We start from the raw sequence: 25,331 nt of genomic DNA, 5'->3' as shown, positions 1-25,331 counted from the left end.
AAAACCCCTGTTTTGTTTCTGGCCTCATCCGTCCTTATTTTATAATCTCTCCCAGGAACCGCTTGTTTCCAGTTCCCCCTCCAGTTTTGGTGACCTACTTTTTTAAACAGCTGATTCATGAGACCGCCCTCTGCAGTTTAGCAGCTTAAAATGCCCAAAAAAAAAAAAAAAAAAAAAAAAAGCCGTCGGATATTTGTTAAGTGCTGTAAACGAGGGGGAGTCGACGACCTGGGGGAAAAATGTAAAATTCGCAGTAACGCGTGGTTGTGTCTCTGAAAGTAGGCCAGAGGTTTTTTATTTATTTCTATTGAATAAAAAAATAAAATTCATAGCAGAGCTCTCTGGCGCCCCCACCTGGCCACCAGAGGCATTACACCAGAGTGCATTTTTATTTATTTCACTTATTTTCCGCAGGACGTTCGCCGAAAGAATGACGACGGGACCGACGAGAGGAGGCCGCCGCCGGAGGTGCAACCCTCGCTAGAAACGCACCCCCTCTGATTTCACCGCCGCCGCCGCCGCCCCTTCTCACATCTCCCCCACCCGGCGCCATGGCCAACCACCTGGAGCTGATACAGGAGCTGCAGCAGCTGGACAAGGTGCCCAGCCTGGAGAGGCTGCGGGCGGCCCAGAAGCGGCGCACCCAGCAGCTGAAGCGATGGGCCGTCTACGAGAAGGAGATGCAGAACAAGAAGCGCAAGGCGGACAAGAAGGGGCGCCACGGCGGCAACCCGCAGCAGGCTGACCTCAGGAGGCACGTGTCGTTCGCCGCCAGCGTTGCGCTTCTGGAGGCATCGGCCAGGAATGACCCCGACGAAGGTAAGGAGGAGAAAAAATAATAATTTACCGATTTACTCTCGACGCCGGGGCTCAAAGTCAAACTCGGTACAAAGCTCCGGGACGCCACATTTGAATAATTACCCTAATTTCACCACCTCCCCCTCCAACTACGTGAGCCGGGAATCAGAACGCCAAGGTCAGGAAAACAATTATCCGGTCCCGGCCACTTAAACCGCCGCCGGAACTTCACACTGGATCCGTTCTGCCGGAGCGGTGTTTTATCGTAAGGAAATAATGGGGTTGTCACACTGCGAAGCAACCCGAAGTCTTTTAATTAAAATCTCAACGGACACCCACAACCATACACCAACACACACACACACACACACACACACACACACAGCTCTGTGAATTATTTTGTGCAGCGGTGCAGATGCAGCCCCGCTAGCTGCTTATTTTTTTTGGATATGACGTCTTAAATGAACTTCGCCTCAACTTGGGACTCCATTGACACATCATGAGATGAGCTGAGATGTACTTGAATGAGAACAGACAATGACACGCTAAAATAGAAAAAGTTAAATTAATAAAATTAAATAAAATGAAATTCAATTAAAAAAATAAAATTTGTAATAAATAATTAAATAGATAAATATGTTATAATAGATTAAAATCTGAGGGTATGAAAAAATATTATCTAAAAGCATCTGTGTACATATTTACTGAGGTATACTGCAGGAAATAAAAGCATCATTTAGAGACATGCAACTACTCTGCCTTCACTTGTCAGTAGACAAACAACCATTCAATCCCATTCATTCAGATGTCTGAAGGGTCTCTCATGAAGCTCCTGCAGGTGTTTGAACTGCTGGAGGGAACCTGGAGAACCTGGAGGAGCCCCACACACAAAGCTCCTCTGGGAATTCAACCAGGGGACTGTCAGCCCCTGTTTTAACATAGAAAGAAAATGCAAATAAAGAGCAGCAGGCTTCTTTAAATGCACGGCGGTGCACGATGCTGGCCACGCGTTTTGCACTCGCCTCGCTTTTGCTTAAACAAAGGTATTGTTCTCTGGGAGGTTTATAACCAAAAAAAAAAAAAAGCATGAAGGGCATTAGCACACTTGTGGCGCGCTGCTTGCTGTGACGAGGGTAATTCCCTGAAAGCCGGTTTAAGTTCTGGGACTTTGAACCGGACGGATTCTATTGACGCTTGTGCCCCCGAGCTTCGGAGGACCGTTTACTCAAATGCTGCCAGTAATGTAGTACTGCAAGTATTTCCCAAATATGCGTATGTGTACATCCAGGCAGAGGCTGCTCGGACTAATTTAGCAGTTTGCATTCTCACTAGCGCGGGCTAGCGTTAGCTTCCAAAACAAAAGAGCCTGCAGGGTTCTCCCCTGCGATAACAGACGACCTAAAGGCGTCACGCCAACCGTAAAGGATATTTAAAGACATACTTTCATTCACAAGTCATTCATACGGTCACACAAGTATTCACTCTCCAGGTTTCAAATTTGAATTCCTCGCCTTCTGATAGCTGTAGAGGTTTCAGAGATTAACAACTCTGACCTGGTAGCATCTATTTTCCCCCATATTGGGGTCGGGGCGATACAACCAGGCCCGAGGTTAGACATTCACATGTCAGCTAGAGACGTTCAACCATTCACTCAGTCAGTCATTCACTCATTCACATTATATAGAGAAATACAATCATTCACCCTCTCATTCACATGTCATATGGACACATTCAACAACTCAGTCATTCACTCACGTCATACCGAGACATACAACCATTCACTCACTCCTTCACATATTATAAAAAGACATACAGTCATTCACCCTCTCATTCAGATGTCATAAAGAGTAATTCAACCGCTCACTTACTCGTTCACACACTCTCCCATTTGTCATATAGAGACATAGAGAAATGTGTGTGTGCAGTGCAGTTTTTTTTTTTGTTATCAGCCACAGAAATGGGGATGCGTGACAGAGGAAAGCGCTTCCTGCTAGAAAAGAAGAATCCTGGATAAAAGACAACAGGACGTTGTCAGAGATAGTGATCACGTCGTGCAGCCTCTGGATAATTGGAGCTGTCTGGGAGGACCGTCGCGGAGGGGGTCCGATCGCGCCGTGGAACCGGTGGGCCTGGGACATTAGCGCGTCTGTGCTATGCTTCTAGGTTCCTCGAATTAGCATGCGTGCTTCTGGGTTCCCGGTTCAAGCTCAGGGCGGCGCTTGACTTTTCCTTCTGGGTCCGAATTGTCAAAATAATAATTTGATTCGCCTCGGATGCATGGCGTTTTCCTTGTCCACACATGCACACACACACACACTGTACTGCAGTAAGGTTTGGACAGCAGGAAATATACTGGCCTTCCTGCCGTGTGGGACAGGCTATGTCCTGGGAGGCATAGCATGCATATATTGTATTTTTGAGAGGTAATTGTTAGTGAAACCACGCAAGTCAAGTGTGTATGAGTGTGTGCACGTGCATGTGTGTGTGTGTGTGTGTGTGTGTGGATCGTCCCCTCTGGCAGCCCATCATTATAACTTCCTCTGTGGAAACTGTGGGAACGGACCGGCCGAGGAGAAGGCGCAGACAGGCCGATTCCAAATAGCACGCGGTGTTTACCCATGCCGACGTTGCTGTGTGTGTGTGTGTGTGTGTGTGCGCGTGTGTAGGTGCACGTGTGTGCGTATGCGTACGAGCGGATGTGTCTGTCTGCTCTGGGTGGAGGCGGAAGTGCTCGCGTGAATATTTGAGTTTTGCATGAGGATAAATAAATGTGTGTCTGCGGCGAGAGGAACAGGCGTTAGCACGATCGTGGAAGGAAGCAGGGAAATTAGAGAAAGCGGATAGCATCTTGAGTCTGACGGGCTGCTTCTCGGCGCGCCGCCGCCAACGCCGCCCTCCCCCTCACCCCCCACTGTCGCCAACTCCCTGCCCTCGCAGGGCAATGAAGGTCGACGGTTGTGAAATTACTGCGAAGCGCCGTGGCATCTGAGACCGATAGGTCCTCTCCTTCTCTGGAAGGCTTGCTATCCGGCAGAGCAGCAGCGAGGACTGAAAGGACAAATAACACGCACACGGATTCACGCACGTTTTAAACCCATTTGACATTTCCTGCGACGTTATCTGATAAAGTTGTCAAACAACTCGGCTGCGGATGGAGGTCGGTCGATCCCGGAGCTGGGGAACGCAGGGAGTGAACGCAGCGAGTGAAATAAAAAAAAATGAAAGGAAAAGAGAGATTTAATTTAAAATGAAACCTTCAACTGGAAGAAAAGCGCTGCGACGGTGCAGACGTCCTTTTTCCACTGTATGCATGTAGGAGCTTGATGTCTAGCCCATGCTAGTTAGCTTAGCGCAATGAAGCATCACATTGTGATGTGCCAAAACGGACTCATACCACGGTGTTGTTAAACAACATTTAAAGAAAGTTTCTTTCCTTCTAATACATAGCTATAGTTGCTTTCTCACTGGAGGTACTTTTGGACAATTTTAGAACGAGGAGCTTGGACCTTAGTTCCTTGAACCATTTCACCTTTACTCCAAGGTGTCTTTTCACAGTTCTAAAGGAAGTCACATGATGTATGTAATTGTTGGTAAATACTTCTAGAGGGTAGCTTAAAAACAACTGCGGTCAACAGTTGGCTATTTTTATTGTGACAAAATGGACAACGTCAACAAGAGTGGCAGGCTAACGGCAGGTGAAGCAGTGCAGGGAGAAGATAAAGACACTTCAACCCATCTGATAGTCCGGGGTTACTATTCCATGAACGCTGTGCCAGCTTCCACCTCCATGTTGTCCGTGTCGTCTTCTTCGCAATGGTTTTGGGTTTGAGTGCTGCGTTGAAGGTGCACATTGCATTTCCCCACTGTGGAAATGCAAAACTAAGTTTGGAAGAGGGTAGTTCTTGAAGCAAAATTCAAGCTGGACAGAATTTTTCCGTCCAAAAGTGGACAATATTTCCAATGCCAAGATTCGCTGTTATGCTGATGATGCTGTAATTTACCATAATTTAAACCGAAACTTTAAACTTTCTTTGGGGTCTCAAAAACAGGCCGGTCGCTGCCAGGTGTATATCTTGAACTGCGGCCATGTTTTGTCCTTGCACGCCGTGTCTCAGACACCGTTTATCCAGAGCCAGTGTGGTTCTTCTCGAATGTGTTGAAGCGTTGTCGTTGTCTACACGTAGACTAAAGCATTGGTGGATATTTATTCACAATTCTTTCCTCGGTCCCCCCCAACTTCCTCCAGCAGTGAGAGGAGTTTTTAATCGTATCATCTCAAATCCCGAGGCGTTCTCTGGCCTGTCACCAGATGTGCTGGAGGGTGGGGTGCTCACCCGCCTCTGTTTATTCGCCCAGTCACCCAGCGGACTAATTACCACTTTCACGCCGCAGAAAATCATAACTTGAAAGAGGATTAAAAGGAAAAAAAAAAGCTCCGCCTGAAAATCCGTGTTCCATTTTCGTCCGTGTGGCTTCTGCCTCTGGTTCACCGCCTTTTTGTCCACCATGTCATCACCGTGCAAATACACAAGGTGGGGGGTAACTGCAGATTTCAGGGTAGCATAGCACGCCAGCAGCTAAAGGAAGAGGTTTCTTGGATGAGGAATTCACGTGTGGTTTTTTCTTTTTCTTTTTTTTCTCTCTCTCATGGTTATTTGTGTGCAAATGAGCTCTTGGAGGAGCTTTTGTTTTCTTATTATAGCGGCAGGGCCTCATCTTCCGAGACCTCAGCCGGGGCTTCTATGCCGCCGCGCATATAGCGGCGTCTGAACTGCACATTTGGGCGGCATGGAGAGAGGACGAACTGCCTGCCTGTGGCGAGGATCTCATTCCAGAAGCAGCTGCGATAAACGAAAAATCCATGAAGTTGCAACCATTTTTTTAATCTTATTATTTATAAGATAGACTTTATTGATCCCACGACAGAGAAATTCAATTGTCACAGCAGCATTACAGAAAATAGAAAAAAAAATAGGCAAGTGAGGATGTAGCTACACATGTACAAGAATGTGCGATATAAACAAAAAAAAAAATAGGAAAACGTATGCAAGAGAAACAGAAGTAGCGGGTGCTAAGGAAGGGGTGGGGGTAGTAAAAAAGAAATGATAATGACAAAGGGTTCCTGGAAGATGTATTGATATAATATAAATATAAAAAGTGCACTGATGATAATGGTAAGTAGAGGTGGAAGTTGTGCAAAAAAAAAAAAAATTGTCACTTTGCTACATGCAGAAGAGTTTGCGTGCTTGTTGTATTGGACAGTCAAGGGAATGTTGGACCTTCTGTAGTGTTCCCTCTTGCAGGAAGGATGCAACGGTCATTGGCTGAAGCAGCTGCTTAGAGCCCCCTCAGTAGCATGCAGAGGGTATGGGAGGGGTTCATGAACCTCCCCACAATCTCATTAACCTTCGTCCTTCTTTATATCCCGGACTGAAGATTCATTGATGCCTTCAGCAGTGATGTTGAGATTTTGCACTTTTTCTACAACAGCATCTTAGATTCAGTGCCAGAAAACTGAGAGAGTGCGGAATGTATGGGCATCATCGGAGGAGTTTAAATACAAAAAACGTTCATGGATAATTCACACTACCAAAACACAGCACAGTAAAACAGACAAGGCTGCAGGGAATGACGCTGAGCCAATCAGAGCCCGGGAGAAAGAGCGCCATGCTCTGGTTGGTCGCTCCCCTAGAAAATACTTATTTTACCATAAAAATAATTGAAATAATAAATATATAAAAATGCATTTATACTGCAAAAACCTGTGGCATGGAGACAAATCCACGATATAAATTATACGGCGAGGGACTCGTGTGTGACATGATTGACGGAGTGAATGGATGGAAGCAGTATTGGTAATGAATGATTGAATGCTAACAGTAGCTAGCTACTGCTAAAAATATTACTAAGCTGAGGCTAGTTGTGGTGGACGCATTTAATCTGTTATTAGCACAAAGTGAGTTTTCCTTTTTGCTGGACAGAATACATATACATACATATATATTTTTATACACTTATACATTTATGTATAAGAACAGAGGAAACTGTTCCTCTGTTGTGATGTACGTTGTGACATTTAAAATGTTTTCATCCTCTTGATCTCTGCAATTGTGCTTTAAAGAAGCTTTCATTTAAATATACATTTGGAGTCATAAGAGCAAGGAAATGCACATTACTGAGCTGCACGCATGAAAGGTTGTGATTAATCGCAGGTCAGTGTATTTAACAAAAAAAAAAAAAAGTAATTAAGCATCCTGCTCTTCGCTCCACCAAGTCCACTGTGTTTGTGCAGATTCCAAAGCTAATGTAGAAGAAGTAAATTTCAAACAGATCTTTCTCTCGGATCTGGCAGGCTTTGATCCGGATTGATCGGATGATCAGAGCTGTCCGCAGCTCCTTATCCATTCTTCGCCGGTCCTTTTCAAAAGCGACGCGTGGGGATCTGATAGGGATCTGATGAGGGATTCAGGGACTCCTGCTCAGGAATGGGCTGTTAACACGCACACTGTTTCATTCTTTCGCTTCAGTGTCACAGTTATCAAACCTCACCATCATGTTAGATTCAAGTTTCCTCTAAGCCTTCGTCCCCAAAGGTAGACGTAGATCCGCTGCTGCCACCGACGTTACCGGGTAGCCCTTTTGGCTATCCATTGCTTACCATTGATTCTGTTGTGCATCACAAGTCAGAGGCAGGAGCGAAAAACGGCGGATGTTTGTCGACAGGAATTGGAAAAGACTGAATAATTCGTTAAGCAACGCTTGAGGCTAATTTATGCTAATGCTAAGTACATAAACACTTAATGTCTGTTTAAAATGTCACCCTCCCTCTTGCTTCTCATGCTTTGTAAAGTGATGTATCCGCTTCATTGTGGATATATATTTGTCCATTGAATATATTCATTTAAGGCATCAACAAAGATGGCACCTGTGGTGACAATGTACATACAAAGAAAGAGGGGGCGCAGTTGATGGCGGCACAATGCGGCCATTAAATACATGGACAGCATGTGGTTGGAGACGTCTTCTCCCTGGTTATACATGTCGTCTTCTTCTTCTCAGTTCCTTTTGCGGGTCGCACATGAGCATACCACGCAACACCGGCCTCAAGAATTGTAGGTCATCTGCTCCATTAGGCTACTCATTCGCAATATCACCAAAAACATGCAGGATTAAGCAAGAAATGAACAGGGAGGACAAACAGTATTCATGTTTTATATTTTACATTGCGTATATTTGAGCCTTGATATTGAAAAACTCCAGGACCTAATGAGGGGTAGAATGTAAAGTGAGAAGAGTAAGGGGGCTTCGCACCTTCCGGGTCCCCAAGTACCGAAAATCATGTCAATTGAATTGTTCTCAAGTGTCACTGCTCTCGCTCAGATAGTAATAAACATTATCTCGTGGTAAATGACATTGTTTTATTCCGTTCTTCTCGCCGGTTGTGCTTGAGCATGCCGCGCAACACTGCCCCCAAGACTCGAGTTTGCCTATGCGCCCGTGACCTCCCCAAAAACATTAAGAATTACACAGGAAGTCAACCGGGAGGACGGACAGAAGGCGCTGCCCTCATGAGGATATAACGTTGAGCGTAAGACCAGAGGAACGGTAAGGCTGGAGTTTACTCGACTGCCTCAGCTGCTCTGAGCCCCCCCGGAGGTGTCGCGGTGCTGCCCGGCACACTCTGGCACTGCCGCCGCCTCTTCCTCCCCTCCCTTCCACGCTCACGTGCTCTGGCAACGGGAACCGACTCATTCCGGGCATGTAACATTTGGGGGATTAATCCCCCCTGGAATAAAAAGAGCGATAATAACAAAAGTACAAGTGGCTCGAGCCGGTTTGGTTATCATGCCGGGGGATAAATCCGATAGGACGTCAGGGGCCGGCGCCGTCAGCTGGGGACGTAATGGGCCATGGAATTAGTATCATCTTTGCTTATTCAGGGACAGAACAATAAGTCCACTGCACGTGAGAACATCTGATTTATTTAGTGCCTCGCTTTAGGAAGGTCGCGCCATGTGCCCCGTTATGTTCTTTAGTACCACTGTCATGATGCGCTCTTTAGTGGAAAAACGTGCCCCCGACAAAGCGAGAAGCCCCAACGAGGACTCGGAAGCCTCCCCGAGGAGAGCCACCCCCCTCCACCTCCAGTTAACGCCTATTTCCATAGTAACGCAGGCAGACGGAGAGGTCAGGGTGGCCCGTAGGCCCGAGCTGCTCAGATTCATCACTGCTGCTGCCGCACGCCTTGGCATCAGGTGATTGAATCCGGCCGTTGGACGACCCTGCCCAGCGGCTCGGAGACGTCTGTCAAATGCAGTTAGATTTTGCATGGATGTTGTTTTTCGACATCATGCTTGGCGCAACGCTGTTAGGACGGCGAGGTCGTAGCGACCCCTTCTTGATTTGTTTACCTCTCCGCTATTCCCAGAAGTCTGGTGCGTTCACTTGTCTCTAACTGTCTTAGGTGATGATGCACTGAGCAGAAGCCGGCTGCTAGCACCAGCTGCTAGCGTGCCAGCTAGAATAAGCCCAGTTTGACGATATCCTGGACTTCATCTAGGAGTTCTCGTTGAGCGATCAATCGCCCTAACTGTTCAGCACCCTGCAGGGACACACTCCACCCCCGGCCTCCGTCAGGTGGTAAATGAACAGCCATGCACATATAAACCCCTGCAATAGGATTCTGGATTATCCGGCAGGGATTAGGCCCTGAACAAACCAAACAGGTGCCTCATTAAAAACACAAAGAGTGATAATGTCCTGAAAGTGCAGCACGTTTAATTGTATTACCCCCCCTGGGCAGCCCCCTCCACCCACCCGGACTAGCTTCTTGCTCGTATTAGAATAGCCTCAAAACTTGCAGGTCAGCATTGGAACTCCACGCTCATTTGGACCCGCCAGGCTTTTCCGAAGCTGATATCTGTGGAGAGGAGGCCAACTGTAATGGGCTGAGACTTTTCTTTTTCAGGGGGCGGGGGGGAAATGCCTCACTACTGTCACTAAATACATTTGCTGTGGGATTTAAAAGAGCTGGAGGTCATGTTACGGATTAGATGCTAGATTTAGGTTTGATAAAATAATTCCCAACCCCCTCCCAAAGCCTTTGCACTGTGATGTTGGCCGGCGGCGGGGAGTTGAAATGCATTGAGCCATGTTTTTTTTTGGCTCCACGTCGTATTCGTCATCAACAGTCATCCTAAAGTTGCTCCAGGCCAATCATTTCCCCTTCTGCGAAGTCCTTAATTTTAATGCCTTTTCTTCAAATAAACCCAATCAGTGTTGGTCTTATAGAGACTGGCTGTATTATCCAGACCACAACCAAAGCATCACCTCAAGTATTTCAGTATACCTTCGATTGGAGTGTCCTTTATGAAGGTATTCTGTCTCCATGTTCTTCTCGTATCAGCTGGAGGGTCATTGGAAACTCTAAATTGTCTCCACCTGTGATTGAGAGGCTGAGTGGTTTTATGTTACTATATAAATGAAAGGATGAATGGTCGTATATATGTGGCCAATTGACCGACTGGCAACGGTTACAAGTTGATGTGATAGACACCCTGGACCCCCAGTGCAGGATAAGCTGGATAAATAATGAAAGAATGAATTAATGGCTTCAATTTATCATGGATGAGCTGACGAGTAATTCCAGCATTTTCAGTCGATGGCAGACGGTACGGGTGTGCGAACTCCTCGAACCTGTGTTTGATTTCTGTCGCCGCCGCTGTCACAACGCCGTTAAAAACGTTTAACAAGTGGTTAAAAATCCATTAATAGCTCATCATACAGAGGGTAATTATTACACGCGGTAGAACGCTAATTATATCAGCCGGCCTCTCCCCGAACGTCCTACTAAAACCAATGTCATTTCGTCGCCGCTTATGGATGTGCCAAGTGACCCAGATTCTTTGCATCCGGCGAGGCAGCGACCGAGCCACCTTGGAGGAAAAGCGTTTGGGACGCGGCGGCTTCATTTCCTGACAGCCCTCCGGCACGGTTTTTCTAGGCTCAGGGTTTGGCTGTGTCGAGGGCGAAGTGGCTCTTTGAGGGCCCGCGCCGATTACGATCGGGTCGTGGAAAAATCCTCCCAACAGCGGAAATTGATCGAGACTGTATCCGATCAGTTAACGCCGCGTTTTGCTGATTTTCCTGCTAGTTTCTCAGCATGTTTGGGTCCCGACTGCTACTCGGTGCTACTTCAGCGCTGTTCTTTTCAGATAATGTTTTTAGAAGGATTTGCTTGCTTGTGCTAACGGTGCGATGGATACCATTAAATCATAAATCGGCACTTGTTCAATGGAGTTTCTCTGGAAAGGAAGCTGGGCTGCAAAGACTAGTCGATAGCTAGTTTAGTCACCGGGTTGTTAGCGACGGCATAGTTAAGCCACGCTAATCAACATCACACCGTAGCTGATTGAAGTAGCTTAGAGAGAGACATCTCACTTTTTCCCACATTTCTACTGAATTGACAGCACATGTAGCGAGGCTAATGCTAAAAACAAATATAAAGTCAGACATTTGAGAGCATCCTGTGTGTGACCTGACCAAGAAATGTTTATTTTGTTGCCGATTGCAGCTTAGGAGTATTCAGTTGTTAAACGTAGTCGCTGCAGACCGGTCAGCTGACCGAGATAGCGATTAGCGTTCATCCGTTATCGTGGCCTCTAAACTCCAGGAAAGAGAGGGGTGGATTCTAACTAGCGCTGGTTGCTAATGGCGCTCAACATTCCTCTCTGAAAGGTTTTTTTTTTTAGCTTCCTCAGGTTTTCTGCGCTTTTGTTGTTTCACAACGTATTGAATTCATTAATATTTTGTCACCCAGGGAAAAAAACAAACTAGGAGCCCCAGAACGACCTCCCGACAATCCCCGGCTGTTTTATTACAGAAATGCAAATGTTTTCCTTTTTATGACAGGCCCGGCGCTCGTGGTTTGATCCGTTAGAGCCGCCTGTAAACAGCCTGAGTGATGACGGCTGAAGCCCTGCAAATAGAGAAGAGCTGTGTGTTTATACCCACCACTCTCCACACACACACTCACTCACTACAATTCAAGTCACCTTGTGCCGCTGTGTGTTTTTTGAGCCTGGTCATGGTCAATCGTAGATAACGATGCGAACGGTTGTGCCACCAGCCTTTTTAATTCCTACCCGAGGGACAGCGTGTCGCCGTAATTGCATGTGTTTAGCTAAACACTTGGTTTATTGTGCAGAAAGTGTGTTTAGCGAAGGTTTGCAATGCATTAGCGAGTTCAACAAGGACTCGTCGTTGTGATTGAGTGAATTCTGGTGTGTGATTGACAAGGGTTAAACCTGCTCCCCGCCCTTTGTCTACAGGGATTGGCTGCAGCTATCCACTGTCAGTGGATGATCAATGGGTGGATTCGAATGTAAAATTTTGTGATCATACATATATATATATATATTCATCCATTCATTCATTAGCTAAATTGCTTACTCTGCTCTTAGGGTTGTACCAGCTGTCTTTGCTAATATTACCAACCTGTGCGCTCGTACAAAGCCATCATTGCTCAACTGCATGTGCGCACAAGCTGACATTAACAACCTTGAGTCTTGTTCAAGGCTAATATTTATGACCTGGACGCTCATATGAAGCTACCATTGGTGACTCGCGCCCTCGTAGAAATGTAACATTACTGACCTGGCTGCTCATAGAAATGTAACATAATCAATCTGCGCAGTCGTCCACTTTAGCGTTAAGATACTAATAGAGGGTGGAGGTGCTACTGTGATACGTTATCTTCTTCACAAGAAAATGCAAAGAACAGACGATCGTTTCTACTCCCACCTAGAAGTCTCTTAGATTTAAATTTCCCTTCAGCCAGCGTCGTCTCATCGGCCTCGTCCGTCATGCTAATGCGTTCTGACCGTTGGTGTCATCTTGAACTCGTGCACTTAGAAAAGTGGCAAATTAACTTTAAAAGCCACCTGCTGCAATCCAACCAGGGACCTTCCTGTTAGCGCTAACCGCCTTGCTGCCCGATTACAATCCAAGAAATGCAAATAAAGCAACCAGTGACAACTCCACACTTTTCCCGCTTTACGCTGACTTGCCAGACACATGTCGTCTTCAGATGATTAAAAGTGGTATTCTTGCACATCGGACCCAGAAGTTCTCTTTTCAAGTAACCTCCCTGCAACCCCCTGGGACATTAGCATCAACAACGTTTGGATGCCGGTGCTCGGCCCGCTCAGTGTTGGGTAAGATAACAGGAAGGAAGGGCGTGTTCGGCTTCCCCTGCTGTTGTTTGTTGATGTATGTTTTATCTTTTGGGAAGCATCTTTGTCCCGCTCCCTCCATTGGAATTCACCGGACCCACCCAGGAAAAAGCAGGGAGGGTGTATCTGTGTGTTCGCAGGACGGCGGATAGTCGCCATGGTGATACTTTCATAAGATGAACTGCTGTTTTTTTTTTTTTTTTTTTTCCCAAATGTGCAGGGTGTTGCTACAGACAGATGGGAATCAGACTTCTGGTTTCACGTGGCCGGCTGCAGCTCAATTTAAATTCCTCCTCGGGTTTGTGTGTTTATGTGTGTGTGTGTGTGGGGGGGGGGGGGTGAGCCATACCGTTGGCGTGGTGGACTGTGAGTGATTTACAATCATACTTTCGCTCACATGTGTTGGTGTTAAAGGACCAAAGAAGTTTAGAGTACTGTAGTACCCTTTTGAAGGGTCTAGTGACACTTAGTGGTGAGGTGGGTAACTGCAACCCTCTGCTCTGGAGGACCCACGGGAGCCTGCGTTGTCACCCATGTTTCACCTTCACATTTTGGGATTCTTAAGCTTCCGAGGCAGAAAAAATGCGATTATTGGCAACCTTCTCCCAACAAGAGCCCAGACAGAATTCTTATCCCTCCATCCATCCATCTTCTGCCTTCTTACCCTGGGGTAGCAGGTCAAAAACGGTGGCCAAGAGTTCCCTCTTCCAGGCCACTTGGTCCAGGTCTTCCGAGGGAATCTCAAGGCTTTCCCGGGCCATCCGAGCAGACATAGTCCCCTCCAGCGTGTTCTGGGTCTTCTCTTGGAGGTGTACTGAACAGATGCATCCTCATCTGGGTCCTCTGGATGCCGGAGGAGCAGATGGGATTCATCCAGAGGCGAGGGTTTTAATAGGTGAGCTTCTCGCTAACGCAATAGACAACATCCGTAATGGACACGGCAGGAGGGTCCCGTCTTGAGAGGGTTTAGACATTGTTTTGGTTTCCCGACTTCCTCCGGGTGGTCAGCGAGAGCCACGACAGAACAGATGTTATGGCGTCGGAGTATTTGTTTGATTTTGGAAGATGTGAAAGGCTCCAGAGGAAACCAGATGAATCCAGTTCCACTCGAATGTCTAGACGTCACATCAAAACGGGCTGTGTTTAATAGCCGCTCTTGAGTAAAGACAGACCACACACACACACACACACACACACACACACACACACACACACACACACACACACACACACACACACACACACACACTTTTCATCGACCTGCATTGACGTCGCAGTGGGTTAAAGATGTATGGCGACGCTCCTGACACTCAAGGTACATCTGTGACACACTGTGCCGGAGCCACTTCCTGTCCAGGCCAGCAGGTTTACAGATTTTATTTTTCTATTGTCCAAGGCAAATGAGGGGTTGGACAATATTTTGTGAATCGGTCGGAGGTTTTATCCGTTCAGACTGTGAGCCAGACAAACACCATAATCCCACCCGTCATCACAGCACTCCCACCCTTTACCCTTCTTTACACTCCGTCCATATTCCTAAGGTCATTTGTGGATATTATTTTCGATGGCTACTAATTTGAGAGATGGGTGTTGCTGTGTGATGGCCGATTGACCGACGTGCGATTAAATGGGATGGGGATTGATTGCTTTTATCGCTGGATAGCAAAATGGTTAAGTCGAGATGCACCGGAAGGCGGACAGAGATATTAAAAGTAGGGGGTGGACTCAATCAAAAAAAGTGCTCTACATCTTGACAGCCGATTGGTCGGCTTATTTGATGTGAACATGTAGAGTTTGTTCTGGATTTGAACCCGGACATGTTTTCACTCTTAACTGGCAACATTCTATCTGCTCATATTAGCAATTCTGTTGTCTTCTACAGCAAAGCTAACGTTACCAACCTGCGTGTTCCTCCAAAGCTAACATTATGACCTACCCACTTCATACAAAGCTAACATTACAAGCTGTGCACTCGTAGAAAGCTAACGTTAATGAGCCGCATGCTTGTACAAAGCTAACTTTACTGACCTGCGTGCAGCTAACTTTACTGTCCTGCATGCTTTTACAAAGCTTACATTACCAATCTGTGAGGTTGTACAAAGCTAACGTTATGACCTAACCACTTCATACAAAGCTAACATTACCAACCTCCGTGCTAGTACTAAGCTAACATTACAACCTGTGTGCTCGTACAAAGGCAATATTATTGACCTTTATGCTCACACAAAGCTAACATTACCAACCTATGTACTCGAACAAAGCTAGCATTACTGGCCTGCATGATTCATATAAGACTGACATTATCGACCTTCAGGCTCGTATGAAGCTAATTTTGCTGACTTTGTGCTGGTACAAAGCTAACTTTACTGACCTGCATGCTAGTACAGAGCTAATATAAACGACCTCCACCCTCGTACAAAGCTAACTTCACTGACCTGCGTGCACGTACAAAGCTAATTCTGCTGACTTTGCGCTCGCACAAAGCTAACTTTACTGACCTGCGCACTCATACAAAGCTATAAAGCTAACATTGTTCACCTGAGTAACCATACAAATCTAATGTTATCAATCTGCTTGCTCTTGCAAAGCTAACATTACGACTCGCGCACTTGTACAAAGATAATATCAATGACCAACATGCTCATAGAAAGCTAACATTACCGACCTGCACACACCGCCATGTTCAGCCTTAACAAGAAAATCAAAGAACAGCCGAATGTTTCCACTCCCATCTGGAAGTTTCTTAGATTTAAAATTCCCTTCAACTAGCATTGTCTCATCAGCGTTGTCCGTCACGCTAATGCGCTCTGGGCGTCAGACTCATCTAGAACTCGTGGTTCTCCGGTGCAAATTAAAGTGCGTCGATTTTGCCAAACACGCTTTTGAAAATCCCCAGCATTATAATGGAAATTTTTCCCCAACTTCCACCTTCATTAACGTGCCTACTCTTTCTCCTCCTCCTCCCCTTTCCGCAGTTCGCTACCTGCTGAGGAATAACGTGAGCCCGGACCTCTGCAACGAAGACGGCCTCACTGCGCTGCACCAGGTGAGACTCGCCAGCTGCAACGACCCGGGGTTCCAATGTATCAGAGCCTTTTCTCCCAAACTGAAGCATAATCATAATGATAACAATAATAGTAATAATACATCCACTATCTGAGCTGAGCTTCTTAGGGTGCTCAGATGGTTGTCAATTTTATTTGATTAAATTAAATAGGTTTTGAGTAGTGATATGAAGTTTGGTGAAGGGTCTGAGTTCCTGGTGGCTGAGGATTCCAGAGTATAATCATAATAATAGTATTGTTGTTTGACAAATTACCTCATTGTCGCACTCAAATGCCAGATGATGAAAAATACTGCTTCCTAAAGGCCAAGAGGACATCCTCGAGGAGAACACGTACTGAGCGGTTGGAGTACCAGGATTTAAATGAGCTCTTGAGCTAACAAACTCATGAGCTAAGCTAAACTTAGCAAAGCCTGGCCTCGCAGCCAATCCTCGTGAAAATATAATAATGCCGTGATTAGTTTGAAGGGAAAGAGGTCAGGAGCCTCGTGCAGCGGGGGCGGTTGGACTTTTGCGGTAAAAAAAAAAGGCAGTAACTTCTCATAGTGGTTAGCACTTCCTCCTCACAACAAGGTTGGATTCCCACAGGGACTCAGTCAGGGACTCCGGGTTCTCAGTCATGTCCAAACACATGCAAGAGGTTCATTGGAGACCCTACATTGTCCAGACGTGTGAATGAGAGACTGAATCATTATTGGTCTCCCTATGAAGTGTGAATGAGAGGGTCAATGGTCTATATATGGACCTCTGTTCAACTCCAGCCCTTGGTGACACTCCTCTGTGACATGGATAAGCGCCTTAGATAATGAATGAATGAATGAATTTCTAAAATTAGTTCAGAATCAATCCATTTTGATGAAGAACTGATAGAGGCCCATTTCTACTTCCTAATGACAGCCATTACTGGTGTCGCGATCAAAGCTTCCATCTAAGTGAGGAGATAAATTCTAATTTCCTTCAAACGCCTCGTTTTTGTCTCCTTAAATTATGGATCATCACATGACGCCATCACACAATCAGTCAGGAATCTGATCGGGATAAACTATAGCCAGAATTATGGCCGCTTTACTTCCGAGTGACCGCATTAATGGTCCTGTGCGTGTCTGATTGGGCAACCTGCTAAGCCTCTGCTAACTAGCTTAGCGCATCTCTCCGAAGCACATCTCTGCACTTGAACATTTCCAAATGATGCCCCCCCCAAAAAAAGGATCCAGATTGCCCAGGTTACACTTCAAGGACATCCAAGCCTCGAGGGTTTTTTCATAATTTGGTCGCCCGGCGGAGTAGATGGTGCAGAGCTGTCGCGGAAGCTCGACGGCAACAGGTGGATGAAGCTGAAATCAAAAGCCAATAACTCGTTTAATGGGCCCTCTCCCCTCAATGAAATGTCAGTTGCCCCGGGTGACGCATTGCACAATCATCGACGAAGGTGGAGAAAGCGGGAAAGCGCAACTCTCCTGCACCCTTGTTGAATTATGCAGCTGCACGTTTATTATGCCAATTTGTTCTCCTTATCTTGTTCCTCTTGTCTGGTGCGCATTTGTGCTTTTCCGCCAAGAATTTGTTGGTCTTTGCCCTTGGGCGTCATCTGTCCTTTTGAAGACGAATGCTCGCTCTCACGCTGAGCGGCAGCCGAACGAGCCGGGGCAAAGGAGGGGAAAATTGAAGTCCATCACTCTGCTGATATTAACGCCGCGGGGCCCTTCGCGATCCCCATCATTGGCCATCGGGATGAGTCCGGGCTCTCGCTCGATGTCCGTTTGACCCGGCCCACCTCTTCTGGCGGTAAATGGGGTGCGGGTATAGAAATCAAACCTGCGCTTCCCGGATGGTTGACCTGCGTGGAGATGCTACGACGCTGCTTCGAAGATGCACCGGGAAAGGATGTGAAAGGCGTCGGGGAGGTATTTAAGGGAAAGCGGTCTCCAGTAATGAGGTTTCATGCCTGTCTGGCGTTGGTCTCACCTCGCCCAAATAGGCTAATCATCGGTTGTATGCGCCGGGAAAGACCTTCACAGCACAGGAGCACGTTGTGTTTAAGTGCCTCTTTGCTGGTAATGAGTCACTCACGCTGTAATGAGAAACTCCAGCTGGAGCTTCCTTTGGACGAAAGAATACTCAATCATGGTATAACAGATTGGTGCGATACAGTTAGCGCTTAGCGCTACCTTCTCATCTTTCAGTCCATTGACTTGGCTTGCTTTCATTTCATTTGAAGCAACATCTGGGTATTTTTACGCCGCCAGTAGAGGTGGACCAGACTGTGGAGACATCACCAATGGTGTATGATTTCCAGATGGTGCCACTGAGGACAAGACAGGAGGCTAGAAGTAGCTGAGATGGAGATGTTGAGCCTTTCTTTGGGAGTGAGCAGGACGGAGAGGATCAGGAATGAGTCCATCAGAGGGACGGTACCTGTCAGATGTTCTGGAGATAAAGTCAGCCTGATGGTTTGGACTGGGACAGAGGAGGGATGGTGAAGATCTGGGTAGAAGGATGCTGAGATTGGAGCTACCAGGCTGGAGGTCTGGAGAGGAGGTTCCATCGCAACAAACAATAGACTGTGGGTAGTTTTTTTTTCTCAATTATGCTTCAAAAAAAACATCTGTGAGATGGTTAATCCAGGTGGTTCTGAAGCCATGCTAGCTTCAAGGCTAACCACCACACACACATACACACACACACACAGCCGTAATGTTAGCCCTGATAGCGAAAAGCTATGCTGTTGTGGACCAAGGAATATATCCAGCCCAGATTGCGGACCAGGAGGAAGTCTGCCATTGTCCTGTTTCCTTCTCCGTTCTCCAAAAACATCCTTGGGTCGTGTTTTACAGGAATTTTGCTTTAAATCCTTCATCAGACATTCTCCCGACGTCCTGATCTCTAATACACTTTCTTCTGCCACTTAAATACGTTACTCTGTTCCCGAGGAGTCTCAGCCGGTGCCTGGCCCCGAGCCCGGCGTGGTCAAGAGGGCATCCTTGGCTCTCCGAGGTCCCATTTTAAAAAACACTTAATTCTGTGTGTTCATCCCTCAAATATTCATGCGGGGACGGTGTCGACTGATTTATTTTTTCAATTTTTTTATTTTTCCTCTCTTGAGTCGCGCTGTCATCCGAAGGATTTGCTGGTGTGGAACTGTAAGATGATATTCTAGTGTGGCAAGGAGCCTTTCATCAGCCGTTCAGCTCTTCACAACTGCGGGCTTTTTGAAAAATTGGATACGCTAGCATTGCACAGCCGCAACCGCATGCTAAAAATAAGTGTAGGAAAAAATAATTACACATTTGGAAGGGATTGCAAAAACAATTTGGAAGAGATTGGAAGTCATTTCTGATATTTTAATCATTCATTCATTAACTATACCGCTTGTCATTGGCCGGGTTGACCCTGGATCCATCACGGGGTCACATATTGAGACATATAACCGTTCACCTTCTCATTCACTTGTCATATAGCAGGGGTGTCCGAACGTTTTGCAAAGAGGGCCATATTTGGCGCGTGAGGGACGGCCATTGAGCTTGACATCCTTTGAGGTATCAGTGCTTTGGTTGCAAGTTATTGAAAAAAAGTCAAACTGTTCCTTATGCCTCTAATTGTCTCTTCATGATAAAACATCTTCAGTTCCTTGTACCGCAGTGCTACCACCCAGGGAAACATTAACAAACTCATGCTTCTTCTCAGGACAAATTTTCTCCACCATTTTCATCACGCTGTCTTTAATAAATTCACCCTCAGTATGAGGGTTGCAGTCCTTAGCAATCAGCGTTGCTACCTCATATCTTGCCTTTTGTGGCATTTTCATTTGATTTGCAAGCTCTTGTAAAAAAGCGCTGCTGTGCTGTTAAAACAGCTTCCAGTCGCTTCAATTTTTCGCCACGTTCATTCCCAGTTAGTGTCGTACTTACGTATTGCATGATCAACAGTGCTGACGGACGCATATTATTGATTTTATGACAGAGGATGCGGGCTGGTGTAAATTTGAACACAGGCTGCAGGCCGGACTTTGGAAATGTCTGTCATTTACCTTTCCTGTCATTCAAGCTGATTCTGTTTTCTCCTCTCTGACACTTTTCTCCAACCTCCTAGCACCTGTTCCTCCACGCCTTCTCCACCCTCTCCATTGCTCTGGACCATTGACCCTCGGCACGTAAACTCCCCCTCCTCCTTCATCTCGACGGCCTCCAGTGAAAACTGCCCATACTATGCAAACGACTCACGTACTCGGGTTTCCAAAACGTATTTCACGGTTTGTTAGCGTTCTGCGGGAAATGAGCAAATCACCCCGTGTGACTCATAATAACTTCACTGCAGAAAATCAGACCGATGAGAGTTAAGTGAAGCGCAGCATGAGCAGGGAACCGCTAACACACATGATGCAACGTTGAAAATGACAAAAGGAATCCTTTGGTTCAACGGATATGCACGCCGGCTCCCGCTCATTAATGTCTTCAGATCCCCGTGATGTGTAGAAGTAAAAATAACACTGTGTTTTTGGCACAGGCCGCCGTAGGGGCCGAGCTTAGCAGGCTGCAAAAGTACTGCAAAAGTGCCACAAAGGTACTTCATCAAATGCAGGTGCAAACGTAAATTCTAGCAATTAAATAAGGACTTAAGTATTACTAAGAAGTACTCCTAAGAAGTAGTACGACGAGATACCTTGACTTGGGAGTTGAAATGGTTCTGTTGCTCGTAACTCAATTTGCTCGTGTATCAAGTAAAATGTCCCCATTGATATGAATTGAAACGCTGTTAATCCATTCCAGAGCCCCGGTTTCATTTCACGTTTTTCAATAAGAAAAATGTGCTTTATTAATAGCAAATAATGTATAAACATTAATAATACATAATAAAAGAGGATGTCAAGAAATAAATAAATAGATTCAAGAAAAACATAAGTAAGAATGGTATGCAAGTGCTTAACTTAGCTTACTGGCTCCACGCTAAATGCTACAATGTGTTGCTAAATCTAACTAGCATGCTTTGCTACACGATATGGCTAAACTCCTCTTTTTAAAACAATCAAACCGTCCCAGACCGGTTTTGAATGACTCACCGTACTTCACAAACAACTTCTCCATCTCTTCATGGACAAGTCCACACCCTGCTCATGTTTTTCCATGGTTTTCTCAGGGCTAGCTAGCAGCAGGTAAGATTGTTTTTAAATGCCACTTCACGGACAGTGGCGGACACGTCAGCGTCAAAATCTCATCCCACTCGCTCCTAACTCAAATCTGGGCTCAAATCACAAGTGAAAAAGTGAAAAGTGAAAAATCGGCTGAAAAATCGACCCAAAGTTCGCACACGTGGAGCAGGAGGATGGTGGGTTCTCCGCCTCTCTGTGCGCTTGCGACTTGCGCCCGTTATTCAGAGCACCGTCTCCCAAAGGGCTGTTCTTGTAAGGCCGAACCGACCGATTCACAGCCGGTTAATGGCTGCCTGCCAGCATCTGACTCTTGTCCAGCGGACGAGGCAGTGGATTAAATACTTATGCCCCCTCAGACGGTTGGGATTATCAACCAAAGCAGGCAGTACGGCTAGGTTGCAATTATCATCAATGCTTGCTTCAACACCGATAGCCCTCCTCCCGACAGATGCATAGCTGGCGGCGCCGGGTGAAAGTCTCAGCCCTGTTTCCTTGTGATTTTGCTCCTCAACCCCGGCTGCGATCCACACTGCCGACTGGCCGGAGCGGCAACACTGGCCCCCCGTTGTTGTTCCTGCCAGATGCGAATGAACGGGGCTGTTGTGCCGTCACCGTCCCCCGCGGTGACGGCTCTCAAGAAAAGGCGCATTATTGCAGCGCTGAGGTTTCTGCAGGACAACGGCCGCTAGTTTCTCTGTGCTAACTTGTAATTTTCACGATTAAAACATTAGCTTAGGGCATGCAAGTGGGCGGGGGAAAGCATGCAGGCTCTGGTCAGAAGAGATGGAGATTTAGCTTCTGATTCAGTTGGTTGCATTGTTTTCCTCAAGGCGCCCGTCACGCCACCGTGGAAGAGCGAGCTAATCCATCAACCTTCGACAAGCCACGAGTCTCTTAAAGAGGCTGTTCGTTTGTCTTTCTGTGAATTACGTCCTTGGGCGCGCAATATAAAATACATATCTCTTGCTACTGTGTGTGCATGTGTGCGTCTGTGTAAGCAGACCGGAACGATTTACTCATTGTTTTCAAATGAATTGGTGTTCTCCTTTCCCATTCAGGAAGTCGCTGAAACTAATAAAAAAACCTCTGCAGAAGTGCTACTTCTGGTTTCCACCGTCCGATGACTAAAGACCAAAGCATCTGATTTGAATATTTCCAATGGCAAAGCCCTCGCCTCCTCCCCCGCTTGTTTTGCACTAAATCACAATTAATTTTCCCTTCAGCCTTTACTCCGAACACTCGTATACACGATGGCGCTACTCTTTAGTCTCCCCGGGATGGATTAGCATAAGAAATGAGAAAATCTACTCAGTGTTGTTCACCCTGTTCTCTTAGAGAAACCGACACCGCCGCGATATATTCACGTCCAAATAGTTTAAAAAAGCCGGGGACAACTGTCGGTGCGGTAGCTGATGTTGAAAAGACGAAGAGTTCACAAACAACATTGGAGTTCAGAGGGTTAATAAACATGGCCGATGTTGGTATTAGCGCGGCTATCTGCTCCGTCCTCCATTACTTTAGTAATGTTTGGCTTTAGCGGCCTCTTCCTCCTTCGCTGCCCACCTTTGTTTTGACGTTCCAGCTTATTCCCGCCGTCTTCTGGCGCTACTTCCTGTATCCCGCCTCCCCTGGTTTCATTGGCTGTTAGCGACACGTGTTAGCCGGCAGGTTGGCGTCCACATTTTAGTCGGCTTGGACACAAAAACAAATTTTCAGACCAGATTCTCATCTTGTTTTCTGATTTAATCGACCCGTTTCCCCCCGTTAGCAAAATAAAGATAGCATGTTTAATCCACATGAAGCGCCTCAGCCAATCCCCGCTGATGTCTGGGAGCGCCGTAAACACAAGAGACGTCCAAGCTGTGGGGAGGATGTTGGAAAAGTGTGGGGAGAACACAGAGAGAACCCAAACACACACACACACACACACACAGACACCCTATGCATCTTGCTGTATTGCCATCTTATAATGGTCATTATTAAATCCTCTATAGATTAATCGTCCACTCTCCATTAATCATCCTCTCTAAAATAAAAATGCTGTGTATGTGTGTGTGTGTGTGCGTATTTGTGTATGGGGAGGGGTCATAAAACTGAAAATACAGCTGATGTGCAGTGATGTAGAAAACATCGGCTTGTTTCCGATGTATTTGTATTGGGATCCGAGTCCTGCTGTGCCACACCTGGGCCTGATGGGTGGTGGGGGGGGGGGGGTCTGCTGTTGCTGACAGCAGCGAGAAGAATCCTCTCCGGTGGGGGTCTGGGCTCCCTCTGGGCTTGTGAATCAGAGAATCTGGGACGTCACTACAGGAGAAGCAGTGCTGCTATAAGTATCGCAAAAGTACTTCATCGGCTGCAAGCGTGAATTCTGGAAGTTGAATAAGGACTGGAGGAGCTGCAGGGAAACAAAGTAGTACTGAGACACGTGTGTCAAACTCAAGGCCTGCGGGCCAAATGTGGCCCGCCACATCATTTTATTTGGCCTGCAAGAACATCTTAAAATAAATAAGAGAAACGTGTGCATTGAGCATAAATAACATTTCCCACGATTCATGCTGATCATGTTACCCGCGAAGCGACGGCATCACGCGATTAGATGCAGTTTATCCACATCAGTGCCATTTTCAACAAGTGGAATTGAGAAATTCCAAATGATCCCTAAAAGTTGATGCAGATGGAAGGCTGTTTTAAGAAAGATGGGAATGCATATGTAACATTGTGGATTAGAATGAGTGATGAATTCAGAATTATTTAACATGCAGGAATATTTATTTTACATACATTAGCTTAAGTTTAGTTACATTTGTACTGTTACCATTACATGTGGCCCTTTCAGGTCAACCATTATGCTGATGTGGTGAAAATGAATTTGACACCCCTGTACTAAGAGATACCTTGACTTGAGAGTTGAAATGGTTCTGTGACCGAGCTCGCAACTCAATTTCTTCGTGCATCAAGTTCAAAGTCCCCATTGACATGAATTGAAACGCTTCATCTGTTCCAGATACCGGGTTTTATTTGGTGTTTTTAAAAAACAAAAAAATGTTCTCAGTCATCCAGGTCATGGTGAATACTGTTGAAATCCAGATAAAAAAAAATATAGCACATAATAAGAGCATGTCAAGAAATAAAGAAGTTAAAGAAAAAAAACAAGTAAGGAAATTATGAGGTGGATTTTTAATTTGTTGCTCTGTCGCTGAACTTAGCTTACTGGCTACACACTTAATGCTACAATACCATGTAACTTTGCTCCGTTGGCGTCAAACACTCATCCTGCTCACTCCTAACTCAGATCCAGATCCAAAAATCGACTGAGCGACGGCTTGCATCTCGGAAAACTCTTAAGTCAATGCATTCTAAAGTCAAGGTTCCACTTCATGGCGACCTCGCATCCTGCGCATCCACAGTTTTCCACAGTTCATGGAATTCTTGCTGCACAGTACAGGGAAAATACATGAGGTACCCTACGACAGTACCCGTAAACTCACTCACTACAAACTATTACTCCTCGGCCAATCAGGAGCCGCTGTGCGAGTACTACACAATATAATATTAAGGAAATTCTGATGTGGCCTACTCCTCTTCCCTCCCGCTGCAGTGCTGCATCGACAATTACGAAGAAATGGTGAAGATCCTGCTGGACCGTGGTGCCGGCGTCAACGCCCAGGACAATGAGCTGTGGACGCCGCTGCACGCCGCCGCCACCTGCGGCCACGCCGGGCTGGTCAAGATCCTCATTGCGCAGTAAGACACTGTTTTTGATGGTTCGCGAGTTCCGTATGCAAACGCACACACATATACACGCACACACTCTGCCGCCATCTGCTGGCCTTGACGGCAAACCTCTCCTCTCGCGACAGCGGCGCCGACCTGCTGGCGGTCAACTCCGACGGGAACATGCCATATGACCTGTGCGAGGACGACCCCACGCTGGACATCATCGAGACGGCCATGGCCAACCGGGGTGGGTTGGTCGTCTTCTCACCAGGAAGACCTTGTCCTATGTCTTTCCCAATCGGAATAACCAATGTCCAGAGATAATACCATGCACTTATTCACATGCACTGTTCTACTCTAGCCTCACATAGGG

General features: G+C 46.4%; 1 protein-coding gene across 1 annotated transcript in view; it reads left to right on the top strand.

The window, feature by feature from the left end:
- Positions 1-25,331, top strand: part of ppp1r16b (protein phosphatase 1, regulatory subunit 16B) — a 55,081-nt gene that overhangs the window by 21,046 nt on the left and 8,704 nt on the right. Inside the window, exons 2-5 of the mRNA XM_086149735.1 lie at positions 415-819; positions 16,007-16,077; positions 24,840-24,985; positions 25,102-25,205. Of these exons, the coding sequence (XP_086005861.1) occupies positions 552-819; positions 16,007-16,077; positions 24,840-24,985; positions 25,102-25,205 (589 nt within the window). The 5' untranslated portion in view covers positions 415-551. The remainder of the gene's footprint in view (positions 1-414; positions 820-16,006; positions 16,078-24,839; positions 24,986-25,101; positions 25,206-25,331) is intronic.

The sequence above is a fragment of the Fistularia commersonii genome, chromosome 7 (assembly GCF_037954325.1).
Source record: "Fistularia commersonii isolate RoL2024-O1a breed Wild chromosome 7, RoL_Fcom_v1.0, whole genome shotgun sequence".
NCBI classification, from domain to species: Eukaryota; Metazoa; Chordata; class Actinopteri; order Syngnathiformes; family Fistulariidae; genus Fistularia; species Fistularia commersonii.
This window is presented reverse-complemented; position numbering and strand designations above follow the sequence as displayed.